General features: G+C 38.3%; 1 protein-coding gene across 1 annotated transcript in view; it reads left to right on the forward strand.

Annotated features, from left to right (window-relative positions):
- Positions 1 to 19,661, forward strand: part of INTS8 (integrator complex subunit 8) — a 46,449-nt gene that overhangs the window by 11,330 nt on the left and 15,458 nt on the right. Inside the window, exons 8-16 of the mRNA XM_018058237.1 lie at positions 523 to 678; positions 3,797 to 3,897; positions 4,347 to 4,488; positions 8,088 to 8,158; positions 8,541 to 8,716; positions 9,828 to 9,961; positions 11,497 to 11,607; positions 14,511 to 14,712; positions 17,561 to 17,682. Coding sequence (XP_017913726.1) covers positions 523 to 678; positions 3,797 to 3,897; positions 4,347 to 4,488; positions 8,088 to 8,158; positions 8,541 to 8,716; positions 9,828 to 9,961; positions 11,497 to 11,607; positions 14,511 to 14,712; positions 17,561 to 17,682 — 1,215 coding nt within the window. The remainder of the gene's footprint in view (positions 1 to 522; positions 679 to 3,796; positions 3,898 to 4,346; positions 4,489 to 8,087; positions 8,159 to 8,540; positions 8,717 to 9,827; positions 9,962 to 11,496; positions 11,608 to 14,510; positions 14,713 to 17,560; positions 17,683 to 19,661) is intronic.

The following is a 19,661-nucleotide window of genomic DNA, read 5'->3' on the forward strand; positions in this document are numbered from 1 at the left end:
TTTCTTCGTTGTACCCCTTTAAATCTCTGCCAAGTATATGTATCAATATTTTAAAGTATTTTAATCTTTTTTTTTTAACAGTTTTCATTCTTTGTTAGTATTCTAATTGTTGTTATACCTACAGAGAGTGATAATAATGTCTACCTTTTTATGTTGGCCTGAAAACTCTAAACCAGAAGTCACCATACTTTTTTGTAAAGGGCTAAATAATAAATATTTTAGGCTTTGTGGGCCATATATAGTTTCTGTGGCATCGTCTAATTTGTTGTTGTTGTTTTTTCCTCCCTTTACGACACTAAGGATTATTCTTAGGTCATGGAATCTATAAAAACAGGACATGGGCTGGTTTTGATCTGTGAGCAATAGTTTGCTGACCCCTGCTCTAAACCTTTAACTTTTTCATTTTTAATGGTTCCTATTTTCCATTGGCATTTTTTTATACTGTTAAAATGCAGTAAATGGGTGCTAGACTATTGTTTCTATTACACTGATGGATAATGATATATACCTCTTACTTTACAGATAGGTTCATTATCTCTTCATTGTACCATAGATGAGAAGCGGTTAGCTGGCTATTGTCAAGCATGTGATGTTCTCGTACCGTCTTCTGATAGTACATCTCAGCAATTGACTCCATATAGTCAGGTCCATATTTGTTTGAGATCTGGCAACTATCAGGTAAGACGTATGATGGGGATACAGTAGTGTCATTGGAAAGCCCTGTAAGCCAGACAGCAGAGTTCAAATCATGACATCACCATTTACAGTTGTGCCATTTGGGGCAAGTCAAACAGATTGGCCTATAAAATAGTTGTAATAATTAAGCTTTTTATGAGAATCAAATGAAAAGTTATAGTTTATAAACTCTTAAGGCAGAGCACTGGATAGATGTTGACTCATATTACTGACAATTACCCTGTCTTGAAGGTATAAAATTTGCCCATTTTAAGTACATTCTGTAAGAAACTCTGTAGGCAGAACTTATAACTTTTAAAATTACAGGTAGAGAACTTTTGGTTTTATGGAGGCTAAAGATCTGAAAGTACGGTCTTCCAGCCTGACCTTATTAGCCGCTGAGAACAGTTAAGACTGAAGGAGAGGGTGAGCAGAGCAGTTTTGGTCGGTTTGGATAGTCTGTTACATAGCCCACTTTTCCAGGGAGGCTGGTCGTCATCTCAGTTTTACTCATGAAAAGAGCTTAAATTAGTCTGTTGAGATTTTTTTGTTGCCCCCTCTGAATATATATCTGCAGCTTTGTAATGAAAATCACTGGGAGTTAGAATTTGTACTTTTAAAAAAAGCCTTCATTCTAGAAAGTGAACAGTGCCTTCATCTTATTAAATTCAAAACAAATTATGAAAAGACAGTGCTATAATATACCTTTAGTTTTGTGTCTCCACAGTGGACTTTTAGCCTAGGTTTTTAGTTCATTTTTCTCAACTAGAGTTTTGGGGTTTTTTTTTTTCTTCAGAGAAAATAGAAGAGAGGAGACAGTGCTCCCTCCCCTGCCCTCTGGCCCTTTTTTTTTTGCCAATTCTGATTTGCCCTAGGGAAGAAAAGTAAACTTTCTTGAAGGTGGATTTCAGCTATAAATGAAGTTATCAAACACAAGAGATCTTTCAGTTACATATCCCTAATACAGGCTTATGGGGAGTGGTAATCAATTATGATAAGATGTAGAATCTTTAAGACGGTCTCTGGCATAGTAAGACCCGTGCAGGCAAGAATGTCAGTTACAGATTGGCACATGTTACCACGTGTGCCATGCTCAGTTGCTCAGTCGTGTCTGACTCTTTGCGACTCCATGGACTGTAGGCCGCCAGGCTCTTCTGTCCATGGGGATTCTCCAGGCAAGGATACTGGAGTAGCTTGCTATGCCCTTATCCAGGGGATCTTCCCAACCCAGAGACTGAAGCCAGGTCTCCTGCGTTGCAGGTGGATTCTTTACCAGTTGAGCCATCAGGGAAGCCTGCATGTTACCATTGATGCAATAAAAGGCCAAATGTACAGCTCAGGAAGTAGTGTAAGGATCGCTAGGAGAGGGGAAAGAGCGGTTTTGTTGCAACACTCGAATTTTGTCACTTTAGCTATATATGCAGGAGGGTCTTAGAAATCATATTTAGCTTTTTTGGGAGTGAGGGGATAGGATTCTCTGTAGCTGATGAGTTATTGGACAGCTGTAACAAATTGGTGTTCTAACATTTGGGAAGTGACTTGCTTGCTCCCATGTAGCTCATGTTTTGCTATGGAAGTGAAATAGTGGTTGCTCTGTGATTTTGAAACCATTTTTGTCAGTGCTCTTGTTGTAGAGCCGATTTAGCTATTTCCAGAAATCCCCGCATTATCACCCCTACTTTCTTCCATTGCTTGATAAAGAGCTGATAAACAACTGAGAAAAAAGACTATAAAAAGACTATGATAATATCATTTATTAGAATGATAAATTTTGTACAGTTCACTAATTTTAAACCATTTAACTTGAGTAGACCAGTTTCTTAGCACACTATTTTTTAGCTGAAATATTTCTCTGTTTTAGCATTTTAAAAAGTTTGTTGTATGAAATCATGTTTAAAGTGGAGGAGAGGAATTTTAAAAGTCTCTAATAACATAGCTGAATTACTACTTAATGATTCTTTTCTCACTTCTCACTTTTGGCCCATGATCTCCAATTTTAAAGAAGGGTAGTGGGGTGCTTTTACCATTTCATACTGTCCATGGGGTTCTCAAGGCAAAAATACTGAAGTGGTTTGCCATTCCCTTCCCCAGGGGACCACGTTTTGTCAGAACTCTCCACCATGACCCGTCCGTCTTGGATGGCTCTACACGGCATGATCCATAGTTTCACTGAGTTAGACAAGGCTGTGGTCCATGTGATCAGTTTGGTTAGTTTTCTGTGATTGTGGTTTTCATTCTGTCTGCCCTTTGATGAATAAGGATAAGAGGCTTATGGAAGCTTCCTGATGGGAGAGACTGACTAGGGGGGAAACTGGGTCTTGTTCTGATGGGCGGGGTCATGCTTAGTAAATCTTTAATCCACTTTTCTATTGATGGGCGGGGCTGTGTCCCCTCCCTGTTGTTTGGCCTGAAGCCAGACTGCTGACCCACCAGAGACTCTTGGACACTCACAGGCAAGTCTAGCTCAGTCTCTTGTGGGGACACTGCTCCTCACTTAGTCATGTATGCACGTGAGAGTTGGACCATAAAGAAAGCTGTTGCTTTTGAACTGTGGTGTTGGAGAAGATTCTTGAGAGTCCCTTGGACTGCAAGGAGATTAAACTTGTCAATCCTAAAGGAAATCAACCCTTAATATTCATTGGAAGGACTGATGCTGAAGCTGAAACTCCAGTCCTTTGGCCACCTGATGCAAAGAATTGACTCATTGGACAGTTAAAAGACCCTCATGCTGGGAAAGATTGAGGGCGGGAAGAGAAGGGGTCAACAGATTGGTTGGATGGTCAACACAGGTGGGATGGCATCACCGACTTAATGGACATGAATTTGAGCAAGCTCCAGGAGTTGGTGATGGACAGGGAGGCCTGGCATGCTGCAGTCCATGGGGTCACAAAGAGTAGGACATGACTTGAGCCATTGAATTGAACTGAGAGGGGTGCTATTTTTACCCTTAATGTAATTTTAAAATTTTAGGAAGAGATTTTCCTAGCAAGATATTTTAATGATTTTCTTCACTGTGTAATTTCTATTTCAGAAAGACTTAAAATTTTATTTAAAAAACTTCTTTTTTTTAAGAGACTTTCAAGATTTTTGTAATAGTTTCAGTTTTTTGTGTGTGTTCCAGGAGGTAATAAAGATCTTTGTTGAAGACAACTTAACCTTCAGTTTACCTATCCAGTTCCGGCAGTCGGTCCTAAGGGAACTCTTTCAGAAAGCTCAACAGGGGTAAGTAAGTGAATTACTTTTTGATTTTTATGTAAGAGTAAGTGTGCATTTCCGACTTATCAATAATGTCCCTCCAGATTACCTGTATGTCTGTCACAACGCTTTCACTTTATTTTTACTGTACGGAGAGTTAACATGGTTAGAGGAGCCACTTTAATTTTCATCTAATTCTTTTTTTAAAAGTGCTTGGGTAAAAAAATTTAGACAGCAGAGTTTGATTCTGTTGGTTTGATTCAGATTAATCTGTATACCTAAATTATCCCTTGGTAAATTTAAAACTTTCCTGTTTATTTTTTTCCCCCATTGACTTAGGTAATTACTAATGTGCCTGAATATTGTAAAAAATCTTACCTCTCAAGAATAAATGGCCCATTCTTGTGATTTTAGTTTTATACTATATGCCTTTCTATTAAAAAATAAATGAGTGTATCTACTTTTGTATTTGACAGAAATGAAGCCCTGGATGAAATCTGTTTTAAAGTCTGTGCCTGTAACACAGTCCGTGATGTATTAGAAGGTAGAACGATTAGTGTTCAATTTAACCAGCTGTTTCTTAGACCTAATAAAGAGAAAATAGACTTTCTGCTTGAGGTGAGACGTTTTTCCCCCTTTGGTTTATAATTTTGCTTTGAGTTTTCCAGTGGCCTCCCAGCTGCTGCATCTGGAGCCCTCTTCACTGTCCTCGTCCGTCTCGCCTCTCCTGCTCAGGCGGCGCGGCCAACAGAGTGCGCTTGCCCACCGTGTCTGCTGCTGGAGCTCGCTTCTGCTTCTCCGCCATCACCGGGTTTTCCTTAGTCCTCCATTGACTTCTCCTTTGATCTTCCTCTAATGTTTTTCTTTACTAAAGTTTTGTCCTTGGCTCACTCAGCTTCTTTTATTCTTCACACTTTTATTCTCTTCCAAAATTTCAGTCACCTGCTCACTAAAAACGCTCAGATCATACCTCTTGCCTCTCGTGTGAGCTCCATAATTTGTGTTTCTACCGGACCCCTCTCTCTCTCTAATAGTCTTAATGTAACAGACCTTGAGAGAAGTGCATTGACTACAGATAATACCATTTTGTTCCAAAAATACGATACTGCCAGTGCCCTCGAAGTCCTTAATGTGTCTTCCCACACCCTCTCTGCTCCTCCTTGAGGAAATTACCACCCTGCTTTTTTGTGATAGTTATTTCCTTGTTTCTCATTACAGTTGTATCCCCTTTGTATGTACCCTTAAAGAATATTCTTAAATTTGCCTGTGTTGACCTCCACATAAATGAAATCATACAAAACAAGTTGTCTTTCAGGGAACATATTTGTGAGATGTTTTTTCAAGTTGTATGCAGATACAGTTTTTTTTCCCCCATTTCTGTAAGATGTTACAACATTATATAACCATGCCACAATTTATTTATTCTTATGATTATGGACATTTGTGTTATTTACAGGTTGGGGTTATTCTGCTGCTTGAACATTCTTGTGCTTACATCCTGGTGCACCCACATACCAGTTATCTGTTACATTCCTGGAGAAAGTATATCTGCAATTTTTCCGTAAAGTTTCAAAGCGTTTCTGCCGCTACATGTATGAGAGTTTTGGTTGATCAGGATCTCACTGTCAGGTTTCCTGCTGGGTCATTGTATAACGGTATCTCGTTGAGGTGATCTTACTTCCTTATTTGTTGGCTGCGTCGGGTCTTTGTTGCTGAGTGGGCTTTCTCTGCTTGCGGCCTGTGGGGTCTACTCTTGATTACAGTGTGTTCATTGCAGTTCAACTGTTCAGTGCAGTTCTAGCCCTGCATTGCAGGGCTTCTCACAGTGGCTTCTCTCTTTGAGGAGTGCAGGCTCTAGGTGCACAGGCTCAGTGGTTGTGGGGCGGAGACTTAGTTGCTCTGCAGCATGTGGGATCTTCCTGAACCAGGGATTGAGCTCCAGCCCCCTGCATTGGCAGGCAGGTTCTTAACCACTGGATCACCAGGAAAGCCCCCATTGAGGTTTTAATGTCCTTTTCCTTTCCCTTTATTTTTTGTTTCTTTATTTTCCTTCCTTTTACTTTATTATTAATGAATTTAACAGCTTTTCATTTATTTTTTTGCATGTACAGATTTCATATTTTGAGGTGCTTGTTCCAAGTGGTATGCCTCAGTTTTCTGTTGAATTGTCTTTTATTTTTTTTTGGCAGGAGTTTTTAATGTATTCTGTCCTTTACTAGTTTTAAGTATTGCAAGTATGTTTTCTGAGGTGTACTTTTAATTTTTTTTATTTTAAAAGTTCTTAATTTTAATATAAAATTTATTAGTCTTTCTCATAAAGGAAGAGATTGGTGGATTTCTGTGTCTTGCTTAAAGCTTTTCATATCCTTTAGTTGTGGAAATTATCCTGTATTTCATCTTCTAAAAGCTCTAGAACTTGGCCTTCTTTTCGTATTTGGGTCTTTAATCCACCTGTGATTGAATCTTGTGTTCATGGGGAGATTTGGGTCTTTAATCCACCTGTGATTGAATCTTGTGTTCATGGGGAGATTTGGGTCTTTAATCCACCTGTGATTGAATGTTGTGTATCATGGGGAGAAGGGAATCCGGTGTCATTTTTTCCTCATGTGTTTCAGAGCCAGTTGCTGAAAGTTTCCTCTTTTTTCTGCCAGTGTCTAGCACTGCCTCCGTTGGATTCCGAGTGTCAGACATGCACACGTGTGTGGGCCTGTCTCTAGGCTACTCTGTGACAGCTTTTCTGTTTGTTTACCCATCCATCATACCTGTACCCAGGCTTGGTATCATCTGAAGCACAAACCTTGTTTTCCAAAGTTGTATTGGTTCTGCTTATCTTTTTACATTTTCTTGCAGACAGTAGACTCAGATGGTCAAGTTTCAGAAGTAAGACTGTTGGATTTTTGTTTGAAATTACATTACACTTAAAAGCCAGCTTGTGAAAAATTAGTAGCATTACCATATTGAGTATCCTAATCCAGGAGCTGGTGTGGTTCTTGATTTATTTTGGCACCCTTTAATGTCCTTTTAAGCTTTATAATTTTTCCAGAGAAATCTTTTTTTTTTAATGAACTATAATTGAATTTGTATAATTGAGTTTGTTTCCAGCTAGTAATATACAACTCATTTCAAGTGTACAGTCCAGTGATTTTTAGTATGTTTGTAGAGTTGTGCAGCCGTCACCTCAGCCAGTGTGCCAACATTTCATTCCTCTCTGCCCCTGTAAGAAAACTTCTTAACCATTAGCAGTCATTTCTCATTTTCCTCCCAATCCCTGCAGCCCCAGGCAACTATTGATCTATTTTTTGTCTCTGTAGACTTGCCTGTTCTGGACATGTCATATAAGTGAAGTCATGAAACATACGGTCTTTTGTAACTGACTTCTTTCACTTGGTATTGAAGACATTTCATCCATCTTGGAGTGTCCATCAGTACTTCATTCCTTTTTATAGGTGAATAGTATCCTACTGAACGGATACACTTACTCTTCAGTGTCTCTTTGCGTGTCCATTCATCACTTGATGGACGTTAGTGTTGTTTCTATTTTTTGGCTCTTGTTAATAGTACTGCTGTCCACGTTATATAATTTAGCTTTTGTGTCAGCATATTAGAGAGCATTGACAATTTGTTGAGGTTAGGATCTTTTATACTAATAACTTTTTGACTTCTTGTAAAAAATATGTGGGAAGCCTAACCTAAAAAATTCACAATGATATTTAAATAATATTATTTTTAGATGACTAATATTTTCATAGCTAAGTTGCTCTTTGTTTTCATTGTTTATTTTTTAAACCTTGGTTACCTCCTTAACCATTGGTTCTGTGTTCTTTAGCTATTATTGATCATCCTTTTCAGCTATCCAAGATGAGTCTTTTCTCACTTTTCTGACGGGAACTACTGATTCTTACAGTTTATCACTCCATTTAATTTGGGTCCATACTTTGTAAATTTCAGCGGGACTTGTTCATATGCTAAATAGATTATTCTTTACTGCATAATCCGTGAGATTATCCTTTACCCGGTTCTTGAAATGGTCACATTCCACGCCCTCTGCCCATAATGCATTCTTATTCTTTGGTCTCCTTTCTTAAATTTCTTAACCAAATCTGTGACTGATCCATGTCTGAAAGGACAATTTGACTGTTTTTAAATCTAAACTTGCAAACTGTAGTATAATTATTTTGAAGTACCCATATTCAAATAAAAATTACTCTAATTCCTAGGTTTGTTCAAGATCAATAAATTTAGAAAAAGCTTCAGATACTTTGAAAGGAAACATGGCTGCTTTTTTGAAGTAAGTGCCTTTTCTTCTTTTTCTTAATTTTGAGCTTAGGTCTGTGAGAAAAATATCTTTTATTCCTTATCATTTTACATTTACCTTGCCTGTCTTCGTATAACCAGGTAGTAATTGGTAGTTGAGAACACTTACAGTTTAAATTTGTGTAGCCGTATAAAACTTAGGATTCTTGCTGTTACCCTCTTTGTATATTGTAGCAATGAAATCATAACTTTAGATAAGGACCAAAGGGAAATTTTAAAAACTGTTCAAATTATTATTGTGCAATTACTGAATGGTGGCTTTCAAACAGTTTATTAATAAAAATTGGTTATATGATTTTTTTTCCCCAAACTAAAATTATATTCTTGTTGTTTTATAACGTTTCTTACTGATCTAGGAATGTGTGTCTGGGGTTGGAAGACCTGCAGTATGTTTTCATGATTTCTTCACACGAGCTTTTCATTACATTACTGAAAGATGAAGAACGAAAGTTACTTGTTGATCAGATGAGGAAGAGGTCCCCTAGAGTCAATCTGTGCATTAAACCTGTAACTTCATTTTATGATATCCCAGGTTAGATTTCCTAGCTCAAATTTTGGCATATTTTGTTCCTCAGGATATTTGAGGCTGTCTTCTTAATTTTTTTTCTATTTACACTAATGCTGGTAGCTAATAGAAAACCTGTCTTTTGAGGTCATATTTCTGTCTAAGCAGTTAAGTTTTGGGAGTCTGCTGAGTATGGTTAATGGAGATGTAGGTCTGGATACGTAAAAGATTTTAGCTGGGGAAATAGATCTGCTGCTGTGTTTTGAAGGTATAAACCAAGAGGGAATAGGAGTGGTTACAAGCAAAAAATGGTGCAGGCTTGCATGCATTTCAGCCTTTATATCACTGTCTGCTGGCTAAACATTCAGCTTTGGCAACATGCCATTTTTGCCTTATTTGATTATTTTCTTCCATTGTTTTCTCTTATTTTATAAATGTAATAAGAAAATATAGTGCTGCTTGTTAATAAGAAATACAAGCTTCAACACTTCAACATGCAGGGGAGACAGAATTCAATTGACTGAACTTGTTGCTACTTTGGACATCACTAGATTTAAGCTGCTTTGACTTGATCGTAAAGGAAAAGAGTGATATTATCACAGATAAAATGCTGGCAATGCATTACTGAAGACTGTATCTGAAAGTTGAGTTGTAGTTAGGAATTTTAATGATCAATTCTTGGTTCTCTGGGAAGGCAGTGCCTCCACCTTCTCATTCTCTCCCTTCGAAAAACATTCTTAAAGTTTACTACTCAGAACATTTTAGAAGTGCTTTTAACACAGGATGTTCAAAAATAAATCAAATTTTTCCATATATCCGACATAATTCTTTCCATGTAAAGTTACGGATTTTTATTGGTTTATATTTTCGTTACTTTTATTTGATAAATGAAGACATAATCCAAGTTGTTTTAGGCTTTTTATATGAGAGTGAAGTTAAAACATAGTTTGCATTAAGTTGGATAAATCAGTTTTCAAGATGAGAGAGACTTTTAACTTCTAATGTTTATAAACATGCACAATTTCTGTCAGTAAATTACCATTCTCATGTTTTCACGATTTTCATGATTATGAATGAGTAATGAATGAATAACGTATCAAATAATTATTTAAATGAAAATCTCTTCTTCCTTTCTTAGCCTCTGCAAGTGTCACCATTGGCCAGTTGGAACATCAACTGATACTGTCAGTGGATCCATGGAGGATTCGACAAATTTTAATTGAATTACATGGTATGACTTCAGAGCGTGAATTCTGGACAGTGTCTAATAAGGTAAGAAACCTCTGTTGAGAACAGATAAGAAAACTACCCTTGTTTTCTGATGTAATCTAATAGAAGAGCTATTCCTTGACCTTTTTGAGAATAAGAAGCCCTTTTGTTTGTTAATAATTCATCAGTGATGTGAAAGACCTTCACATGACATTGTATTTTGAACATCTACTGATAGAGAAAATATGAAATAGGTAAAAAAGGTATTAAATCAATAACAACTAAAAATGAGTTTATATTTCATTTGTTGTTACAGCAGCTACATGCATTTTTAGTATAGCTGTAAATATGTGTATATTTGCAGTCTGTAGCTAATACTTGCCATACAGAGCATTTTTGGTTTAGTTTTTTCATGTCCTCTCTAAGTCCGAAGCCTGCAGGTTAGAATCACCTCATTAAAACTTGTTTATAGAACATTTTTAGCTTTAGATATTTTTTTAAAAATGCCTCCCTCACTCCCCAAAAAATGCCAAGATAATGTTTCTGAAGTTGTCTAAGTTCTCCTGCATGGAAAGTGCAAATGAAGTAGCTTTTTAAGCATTCAGTGGAATATAGCTAGAGATTATTATACCTTACCTTTACCTGCATCTGTGAGCTAAGGGAACTAGCTCACAGATGCAGGTAAAGTGTGATGATACGGGGAGTTTGCCTTTAGCGTGTGCGTCTTATTCGTTAGGTGTAGTCGTAGTGCATCCATGCTATTGTGTCCCAGCTCTTTGCAGCCCCATGGACTGCAGCCCACCAGGCTCCTCTGTCCATGGGATTTCCTGGGCAAGAATACTGGAGTTGGTTGCCATTTCCTTCTCCAGGGGATCTTCCTGACCCAGGGATTGAACCCAGGTCTCCACCATTGTAGGAGGATTCTTTACTTGCTGAGCTACTAGGGAAGCCCCTATAATAATCTGAATGTGTTTCTAATATAGCTAGCTGTGTACTCCCTCTCTGCTGAATGTGATAAAAAGCATCTAGAAATTGATGTGTATTCTGTGGGATTTGAATGTACAAGTGAAGTGAAAAGAAAAATTGATCTCAGTCTTAGTTGGGCTTCCATAGCATTGAAATCGTTATTTGTGTTCATTTATATGGATGAGGAAGTGAACAGCATAAGAGTTATGAGCCAGAGTTCTGGTACTAAGTACCTGAGTGTGAATCCCAGTGCTCTACTTAATTAGCTGTATAGTCTTCAGCAAGTTATTTAACTTTTGTGTGCCTCAGTTTTCTTATCTGTGAAATGGAGATGTACCTATTTAATAATAACTTGTGAGGATCATATGGATTAATACATACTAAACTCCTAGATTTCGTCTTTATTTCTATAGGCTATCCTTCAGAAAGTTCCAATCCATTTAATTATTTATTACTAGGTTATTATAGTGAATATGTTCATCTTATTTGGGGTTCGTTGTGGCTATCATTTTCTTTTCTCTTTAAAAAATGACCTTTGAATGATTTTATTAAATAGAGGTGACTGTTACTGGACAATTGTTATCTAGATTTGGCTTTGTGTGTGTGTGTTTATGTATTTTTATTTCTTCTAGTGGGAGTTACCTCTTGTCTATAGTAGTGTCATCCTGGGAATTAAAGACAATTTAACAAGAGATTTGGTTTACATTCTAATGGCCAAAGGTCTACACTGCAGTACTGTTAAGGTGAGTAAAAGTATACACTGACCTCTGGTTAAGAATATGCTTTATTAGTTTAGGGTGAAACCAGGAATCAGGATCCGTTTTGTGTTTCTGATCTTAACATCATCATTGTAGGTCTGAAAGGATATCTGAAAAGGCATTTTGGTTTATTCTTTTCCCTTTATCCTCATAACTATACAAAAATGGTCTTGGACATATAGCTTTGTCTCTATTTCTTTTAAAAAATTAGACAACATGAATAGTTGTTATTTGTATTTAGTATTATGTTAGTAAAAGATTGTATTTCAAGCTAAAAACAAAACAAAGATCCTTAAAATCACTTGGGAAGTAGTCTGGGCTGGAAATACAGATTTGGGAATCATCATAGATCACCCTAGGAGGATATACTAGGGTGTCTAGCATTGCATCCAAGAAACAGTGTCATGGAAGAGTCTGGTATGAGAACCGGACTTGTGGAGTCATGACAGCTAAGGGGATGGAAGATATCAGGTAGAGGGAATGGACAGTACTGGGCTGTAGCCCCTAAGTCCAGTTAAGAAACTGGAAGATACTCAGTAGAGTGTGCCATTCAGTTCAGTTCAGTCACTCAGTCGTGTCCAACTCTTTGCGACCCCATGAATTGCAGCACGCCAGGCCTCCCTGTCCGTCACCAACTCCCGGAATTCACTCAGACTCAGGTCCATCAAGTCGGTGATGCCATCCAGCCTTCTCATCCTCTGTCGTCCCCTTCTCCTTCTGCCCCCAATCCCTCCCAGCATCAGGGTCTTTTCCAATGAGTCAACTCTTCGCGTGAGGTGACCAAAGTACTGGAGTTTCAGCTTTAGCATCATTCCTTCCAAAGAAATCCCAGGGCTGATCTCCTCCAGAAGGGACTGGTTGGATCTCCTTGCAGTCCAAGGGACTCTCAAGAGTCTTCTCCAGCACCACAGTTCAAAAACATCAATTCTTCGGTGCTCAGCCTTCTTTACAGTCCAACTCTCACATCCATACATGACCACAGGAAAAACCATAGCCTTTACTAGACGGACCTTAGTTGGCAAAGTAATGTCTCTGCTTTTGAATATGCTATCTAGGTTGGGCATAACTTTCCTTCCAAGGAGTAAGCGTCTTTTAATTTCATGGCTGCAGTCACCATCTGCAGTGATTTTGGAGCCCAAAAAAACAAAGTCTGACACTGTTTCCACTGTTTCCCCATCTATTTCCCATGAAGTGATGGGACTGGATGCCATGACCTTCGTTTTCTGAATGTTGAGCTTTAAGCCAACTTTTTCCACTCTCCTCTTTCACTTTCATCAAGAGGCTTTTTAGCTCCTGTTCATTTTCTGCCATAAGGGTGGTGTCATCTGCATATCTGAGGCTATTGATATTTCTCCCAGCAATCTTGATTCCAGCTTGTGTTTCTTTCAGTCCAGCGTTTGTCATAATGTACTCTGCATATAAGTTAAGTAAGCAGGGTGACAATATACAGCCTTGACATAGTCCTTTTCCTATTTGGAACCAGTCTGTTGTTCCATGTCCAGTTCTAACTGTTGCTTCCTGACCTGCATTCTGGTTTCTCAAGAGGCAGGTCAGGTGGTCTGGTATTCCCATCTCTCTCAGAATTTTCCACAGTTTATTGTGATCCACACAGTCAAAGGCTTTGGCATAGTCAGTAAAGCAGAAATAGATGTTTTTCTGTAACTCTCTTGCTTTTTCCATGTTGGCAATTTGATCTCTGGTTCCTCTGCCTTTCCTAAAACCAGCTTGAACATCAGGAAGTTCACAGTTCACGTATTGTTGAAGCCTGGCTTGGAGAATTTTGAGCATTACTTTACTAGCTGTGTGAGATGAGTGCAATTGTGCGGTAGTTTGAGCATTCTTTGCCATTGCCTTTCTTTGGTATTGGAATGAAAACTGACCTTTCCCAGTCCTGTGGCCACTGCTGAGTTTTCCAAATTTGCTGGCATATTGAGTGCAGCACTTTCACAGCATCATCTTTCAGGATTTAAAATAGCTTCACTGGAATTCAAGTTCTTTATTTAGTAAGAGCCATTTTTTCTTCATGACAGGAGGAATAGAAGCCAGATTATAAAAGCATGTGGAGAGAGAGAGAATGAGCGAAGGCTGTGTTTTGGAAAAATTAGAAGATGTATAGGAAAGGGCTTAGATCATAGCTTATTTGTTTTATTTATTAGTCAGTTATATAGGCTAATAGGGTTGTGTGCAGAATTTTAGAATGTGGAACCTTGTGGAAGGGGGTAACATGTAATTCTGACTCTCAGGTGGAGAAGGGTGTTTAATCATGGAATTTTATACCTGTATAACATATGTATATTGTATATAACATTTATATAAACCTTTTAGTTTTGTTACAGTTTATGTAAAACTTCTTTAACAGCCTGCATATTATACTGATTGTTTATTGAATGTTTTTAAAAAATTACAGGGAATTTCCTGGAGGTCCAGTGGTTTGCACTTATGCTTCCATCGCAGGAGGCATGCGTTTGATGCCTGGTCAGGAAGATCCCCCTGGAGAAGGAAGTGGCAACCCACTCCAGAATTCTTGCCTGGCAAATCCCATGGACAGAGGAGCCTGGTGGGCTACAGTCCATAGGGTCGCAAGAGTTGGATATGACTTAGCAACTAAACCACCATATATATCTGCACCACCACCATGGAGAACTAAGATCCCGCATGCCATGTGGTGAAGCCAAAAAATATATATATATATAAAAGCATTAAATATTTATTGGAATAAGTCAGTAATGCAGAGATGATAAGTAAAAAGGTGATAATCTAGCCTCACTGCTCGAGATAACCAGTGTTCACCATTTAAATTAATTCTTCTCTTTGTTCTGTACTTATAAAGACATTTTTCTCACTTCAGAGGAAAGGTGATTCAGACCAGTCTGCTATTCTTTTTATAGGACTTTGCCCATGCTAAACAGCTATTTGCTGCTTGTTTGGAGTTGGTGACAGAATTCTCACCAAAACTTCGTCAGGTCATGCTGAATGAGATGCTTCTTCTGGATATTTATACACATGAAGCTGGAACAGGGCAGTCAGGAGAGAGACCGCCTTCTGATCTTATTAGTAGGGTGCGAGGATATCTGGAAATGAGGCTTCCTGGTAAGACACTTTCACAAAGCCAAATTTCAGGACTTTAGTACTCAAGTAACTGTGGGGAAGATTCTAAAAGAATATTTACAGGACTTTTTAACCATCAGTGAAAAAATTTTCTTTTAAAACAATTCAGATGTGGAGTTCACTGGAGAACATTGGGGGAAGTGTAGAAAACTGTTCTAGGTCTGCCATATATTAGTACCGGAAATATATTTGTTTACGGTTCCGGCCATGAGATGTCTGAAATCGGGGTCTGCAGGGCCATGCTTCCTTTGAAGGCTGTTGCTCCTCTGTCGTCTCTAGTGGCTCCCAGCAGCCTTTGGCATTCCTGGGCTTGCAGCTGCATCACTCGTCCTTGTCTCTTTCACGTGGCCTTCTTGTGTGTGTGTGTATGGCATTTTGTCTCTTTCATGTGGCCTCGTGTGTGTGTGTGTGTGTGGTGGTTTGTCTCTTTCACGTGGCCTTCTCGTGTGTGTGTGTGTGTGTGTGTGTGGTGTTTTGTCTCTTTCATGTGGCTGCCTTGTGTGTGTGTGTGTGTGGCATTTTGTCGCTTTCACGTGGCCTTCTCTTGTGTGTGTGTCTGTCTGTATCCTCATCCCTGTCCCCATCTGTCCTCTCGTAATGGCACCAGTCACTGGATTTAGGGTCTGCCCCAATACAGCGTGACTTCATTTTAATTAATACATCTTCAAAGACCCAGTTTCTGAGTACGATCACCTTCTGAGGTTTCAGGTGAACATAAATTCTGAGGGGACACCTGTCAGCACACTATAGAAATTATATTGCAGTTTTAAGATATTCTGTTAGAAGAATCAAAATGTCCTTGAAGGTTTATTTCCTCACTGCTGCCATAGACAGCCCTCAAAATGATTGCCAGCGGGTCAGAAACTCACTTGTGCTCACTTTAGGAACAGGTTTGGCCGGTCCAAAAATGTCTTATGAAAAGGGGCTTAAATAAGAATTATCATCTCTGTTACATATAATCTTGCTTTAAGAAGTTTCTTAATTTTACATATTTTAATAATATTTAGAGCATTTCAGTCATACTGCACACATTTAATACTATAAACAGTAAAATTTATGTTGTAGAAATATCAAGGAAGGTGCTAATAATGTGTGCAAACAAATGGCTGCTGGTTTTCTGGGGTCTTTTGAATTAATTGTTAATAACATTGTGTTTTCTTAAAGACATTACAACTTTTTAGCACTCTAGAGATAGAATTCCTTTGAGTTTTAATATGTCAGTGCCCTTCAGTCTTAATAAGAATTGATTTAATTAATATATACTGTCAACAGTGTTTTCTTTTTAAAGGTTGAAGATTGGTTTTTCGTACGTGATTTCTCTGAAATGAAAAGCAAAAAGAGTTTTAGAAATCCTAACATCTGTTGAGTGGTGCTAACTATATGTCTGACATTAGAACTTAGTACATAACTGATTTAGTCCTCACGGCGTCTCTGTGAAGTAGCTGCCTCTTTAATTATCCCTGTTTTGTAAATCAAGAAACAAAGGTTAAAGAATTTGGCCATGAAGTAGGAGACAAAAGTGTGTTTTGAACTCATCAGTCCAGCTTAACCCTATGCCTTTACTCTTTGAAATGATTGGAAACGCCTTCGTGTAATTACAGTCTCTTTGTGCTACCATGTCATTTGAACAGTTTGGGGTTCACATACTTTTCCTTCCCTTCATCCTTCCTTCCTTCCCTCCGTTGACTTACTGAATGTTCATCTGTTTTTCCCATAGTTTGTGTTGTGAACAGTGTTGGAAATGAGAAGGGAAAGGATGTACTGTTAGGAAGAATGAGAAAATGATTGATCCCCACTCTAGATGCTAATTCTTCTCTAAGAACAGTTGTGGACTCTCTAATGAGAAGTGACCAGTGAAAAAGGAAGCCTTGGAGCCAGATGCTGTCTGGCTTTCCTTTGGCAAAGTGTATAGGGAGCAATGCACAGTGAAATGTTGTGCACTGGGATATTAAATTTACTTCTGTCTTCATTCCTTCTTTAAGAAGATAATGCAAAGAGTGTATTCTTATTAATTTTTCTGTGTTCCTATGCCTCTTTTTTGTTGTTTCCAATTGCTTTTTGGAATAAAGTGAGGTATTAAACAAATAGCCACAGGTACAGACTTTTAGAAAGACTGAAAAATCTAGTTCTCCCCATGTTAAGTGTCAACATTGTTATTTAGTATTCAATGGGTTTCTTTTTCTCTTTCTTGAAATACATTAAAACCTGACTATTATATACTTTGAGCTATAAAAATTCAAGTGTATTTAATATTATATTTATTTCAAAAGAAATAATTGTCAAACAGGTCTGAGTGCCTTTTTTCCTCATATCTTTATTTAAAATTGTTGCTGGTGTAATATTTTTTGAATGAGTAAATGATTTGTGTCATGCATATTTATCATGCTTTCCTCAGAATAACTATTAAAAATGAAAAATATTTAAAGAAATATGCAGGTTTAACGCGTAGTTTACCTATTTCTGCACTCTAAATATGCTAGAAGGTTATACTGTACCATCATATATTTGTTTTGTTCGTGTGGTTATTCTCCACACATTTAAATGATAAATTTGTAGAGGCTAGATAGCAACTCCTACACTTCTATAGTAGAGTATTAGGCATCTTAAGGTGTTATTAGTAGAGAATTTTGTTGATTAGTAGTGGAAACTGTGGCAGTCTATTATTGGAAAATTTTAGACTTTCTAGAAGAAAAGTATAAAATGTTAGAGTTTTTCTGTTTTTTTATCTGTAACTATTTTTCATTTACTCAACTGGAATCTGAGCAACTATTTGCTTTGTTCTTTTAATGTTATGGTAGTAATTCTAACTACCTTCTTCTTTGCTTTTTAGATATTCCTTTTCGTCAAGTTATTTCTGAGGAGTGTGTGGCTTTTATGTTAAACTGGAGGGAAAATGAATACCTTACTCTGCAAGTTCCTGCATTTCTACTCCAGAGTAATCCGTTTGTGAAGGTAATTCATGTTTAATCTAAATAAAAGAATTATTAGGGTGGGATTATTGGACGAGTTTCTTTAGATCTGTACTCCTTAGGTAACTTGTCCAGTTTCTAAGATTGAATATAAGTGTGGACAAATACCTGTTGGTTTGCAGGTAAGAGATAGTTTTTGATAATTAAGGCACTTGAGTTTGCCCTCTCTTAGTATTTTTTTTCTAGTACCATATAGTTATGAAAATTTAAGCAAAAATTATTTAGTTAACAGACATTTTGGTATAATCCTAAACTAGTGAAAAGTTAGTTAGTTTTTCTTGCTTTGATCGATGTAGTCAGACTGTGACTTTAGCTCTGGAGTACCGGGGTGGAACTGAAGGAGCCTCCAGGGATGAACTGCAGCCATTTCCATGTGAGCACCTTCAGTTCAGTTCAGTCGCTCAGTCGTGTCCACTCTTTGCAGCCTCATGAATCTCAGCACGCCAGGCCTCCCTCTCCATCACCAACTCCCGGAGTTCACCCAAACTCATGTCCATCGAGTCGGTGATGCCATCCAGCCATCTCATCCTCTGTCCTCCCCTTCTCCTCCTGCCCCCGATCCCTCCCAGCATCAGAGTCTTTTCCAGTGAGTCAGCTCTTCGCATGAGGTGGCCAAAGTATTGGAGTTTCAGCTTTAGCATCTTCCTTCCAATGAAGACCCAGGGCTGATCTCCTTTAGAATGGACTGGTTGGATCTCCTTGCAGTCCAAGGGACTCTCAAGAGTCTTCTCCAACACCACAGTTCAGAAGCATCAATTCTTTGGTGCTCAGCTTTTTTCATAGTCCAACTCTCACATCCATACATGACCACTGGAAAAACCATAGCCTTGACTAGGCGGACCTTTGTTGACAAAGTAATGTCTCTGCTTTTGAATATGCTATCTAGGTTGGTCATAACTTTCCGTCCAAGGAGTAAGCGTCTTTTAATTTCATGGCTGCAATTACCATCTGCAGTGATTTTGGAGCCCAAAAAAATAAAGTCTGACACTGTTTCCACTGTTTCCCCATCTATTTCCCATGAAATGACAGGACCAGATGCCATGATCTTTGTTTTCTGAATGTTGAGCTTTAAGCCAGCTTTTTCACTCTCCTCTTTCACTTTCATCAAGAGGCTTTTGAGTTCCTCTTCACTTTCTGCCATAAGGGTGGTGTCATCTGCATATCTGAGGTTATTGATATTCCTCCCGGCAATCTTGATTCCGGCTTGTGCTTCTTCCAGTCGAGCGTTTCTCATGATGTACTCTGCATATAAGTTAAATAAGCAGGGTGACAATATACAGCCTTGACGTACTCCTTACCCTTCCTCAAAGCCTGTTAAACTTTCTTAAGTTGATGCCTGATTCTTATTAGTGTGCTTGCAAAGTCGCTTTAGTCGTGTCTGACTCTTTGTGACTCTATGGACTGTAGCCCGCCGGGCTCCTCTGTCCATGGGGATTCTCCAGGCAAGAATACTGGAGTGGGTTGCCTTGCCCTCCTCCAGGGGATCTTCCCAACCCAGGGATCGAACCCGAGTCTCTTATGTCTCCTGCATTGGCAGGTGGATTCTTTACCACTGGACACCCCCTTATTAGTGCGCATGTTTGTTATTAGTAATTATTTCCATGTGAAAGAATTCATTCAGTGAATTGATGGTATGTTGTTTATTTTTTTTTCTTAATTGTATCTCTCCTGTACCACTGAAAGTACTTCTGTGTGCAGAGAACTTGAAAACTATGGAGATGTTTTCCCTAAGGAAACAAATCTTTCATTTGTTAATTCTGTGTTTGCCGTAAAGAAGCAGTGAGCTTTTCTCCCTTTCTGGTCTTACAGTTTAAAAAAAAGAAGTTTTATGATTTAAGACTTTTAATGTATGCATCTCATCCCAAGTTTCTTTGTTCTTTTGTAAAAATGCTTAGTTATTTATCTTTGCTGCTGCCCTTGGGATTTCTCTGGCTGTGACGACGGGGGCGGGGGGGGGGCTTC

Source organism: Capra hircus, chromosome 14 (assembly GCF_001704415.2).
Source record: "Capra hircus breed San Clemente chromosome 14, ASM170441v1, whole genome shotgun sequence".
NCBI classification, from domain to species: Eukaryota; Metazoa; Chordata; class Mammalia; order Artiodactyla; family Bovidae; genus Capra; species Capra hircus.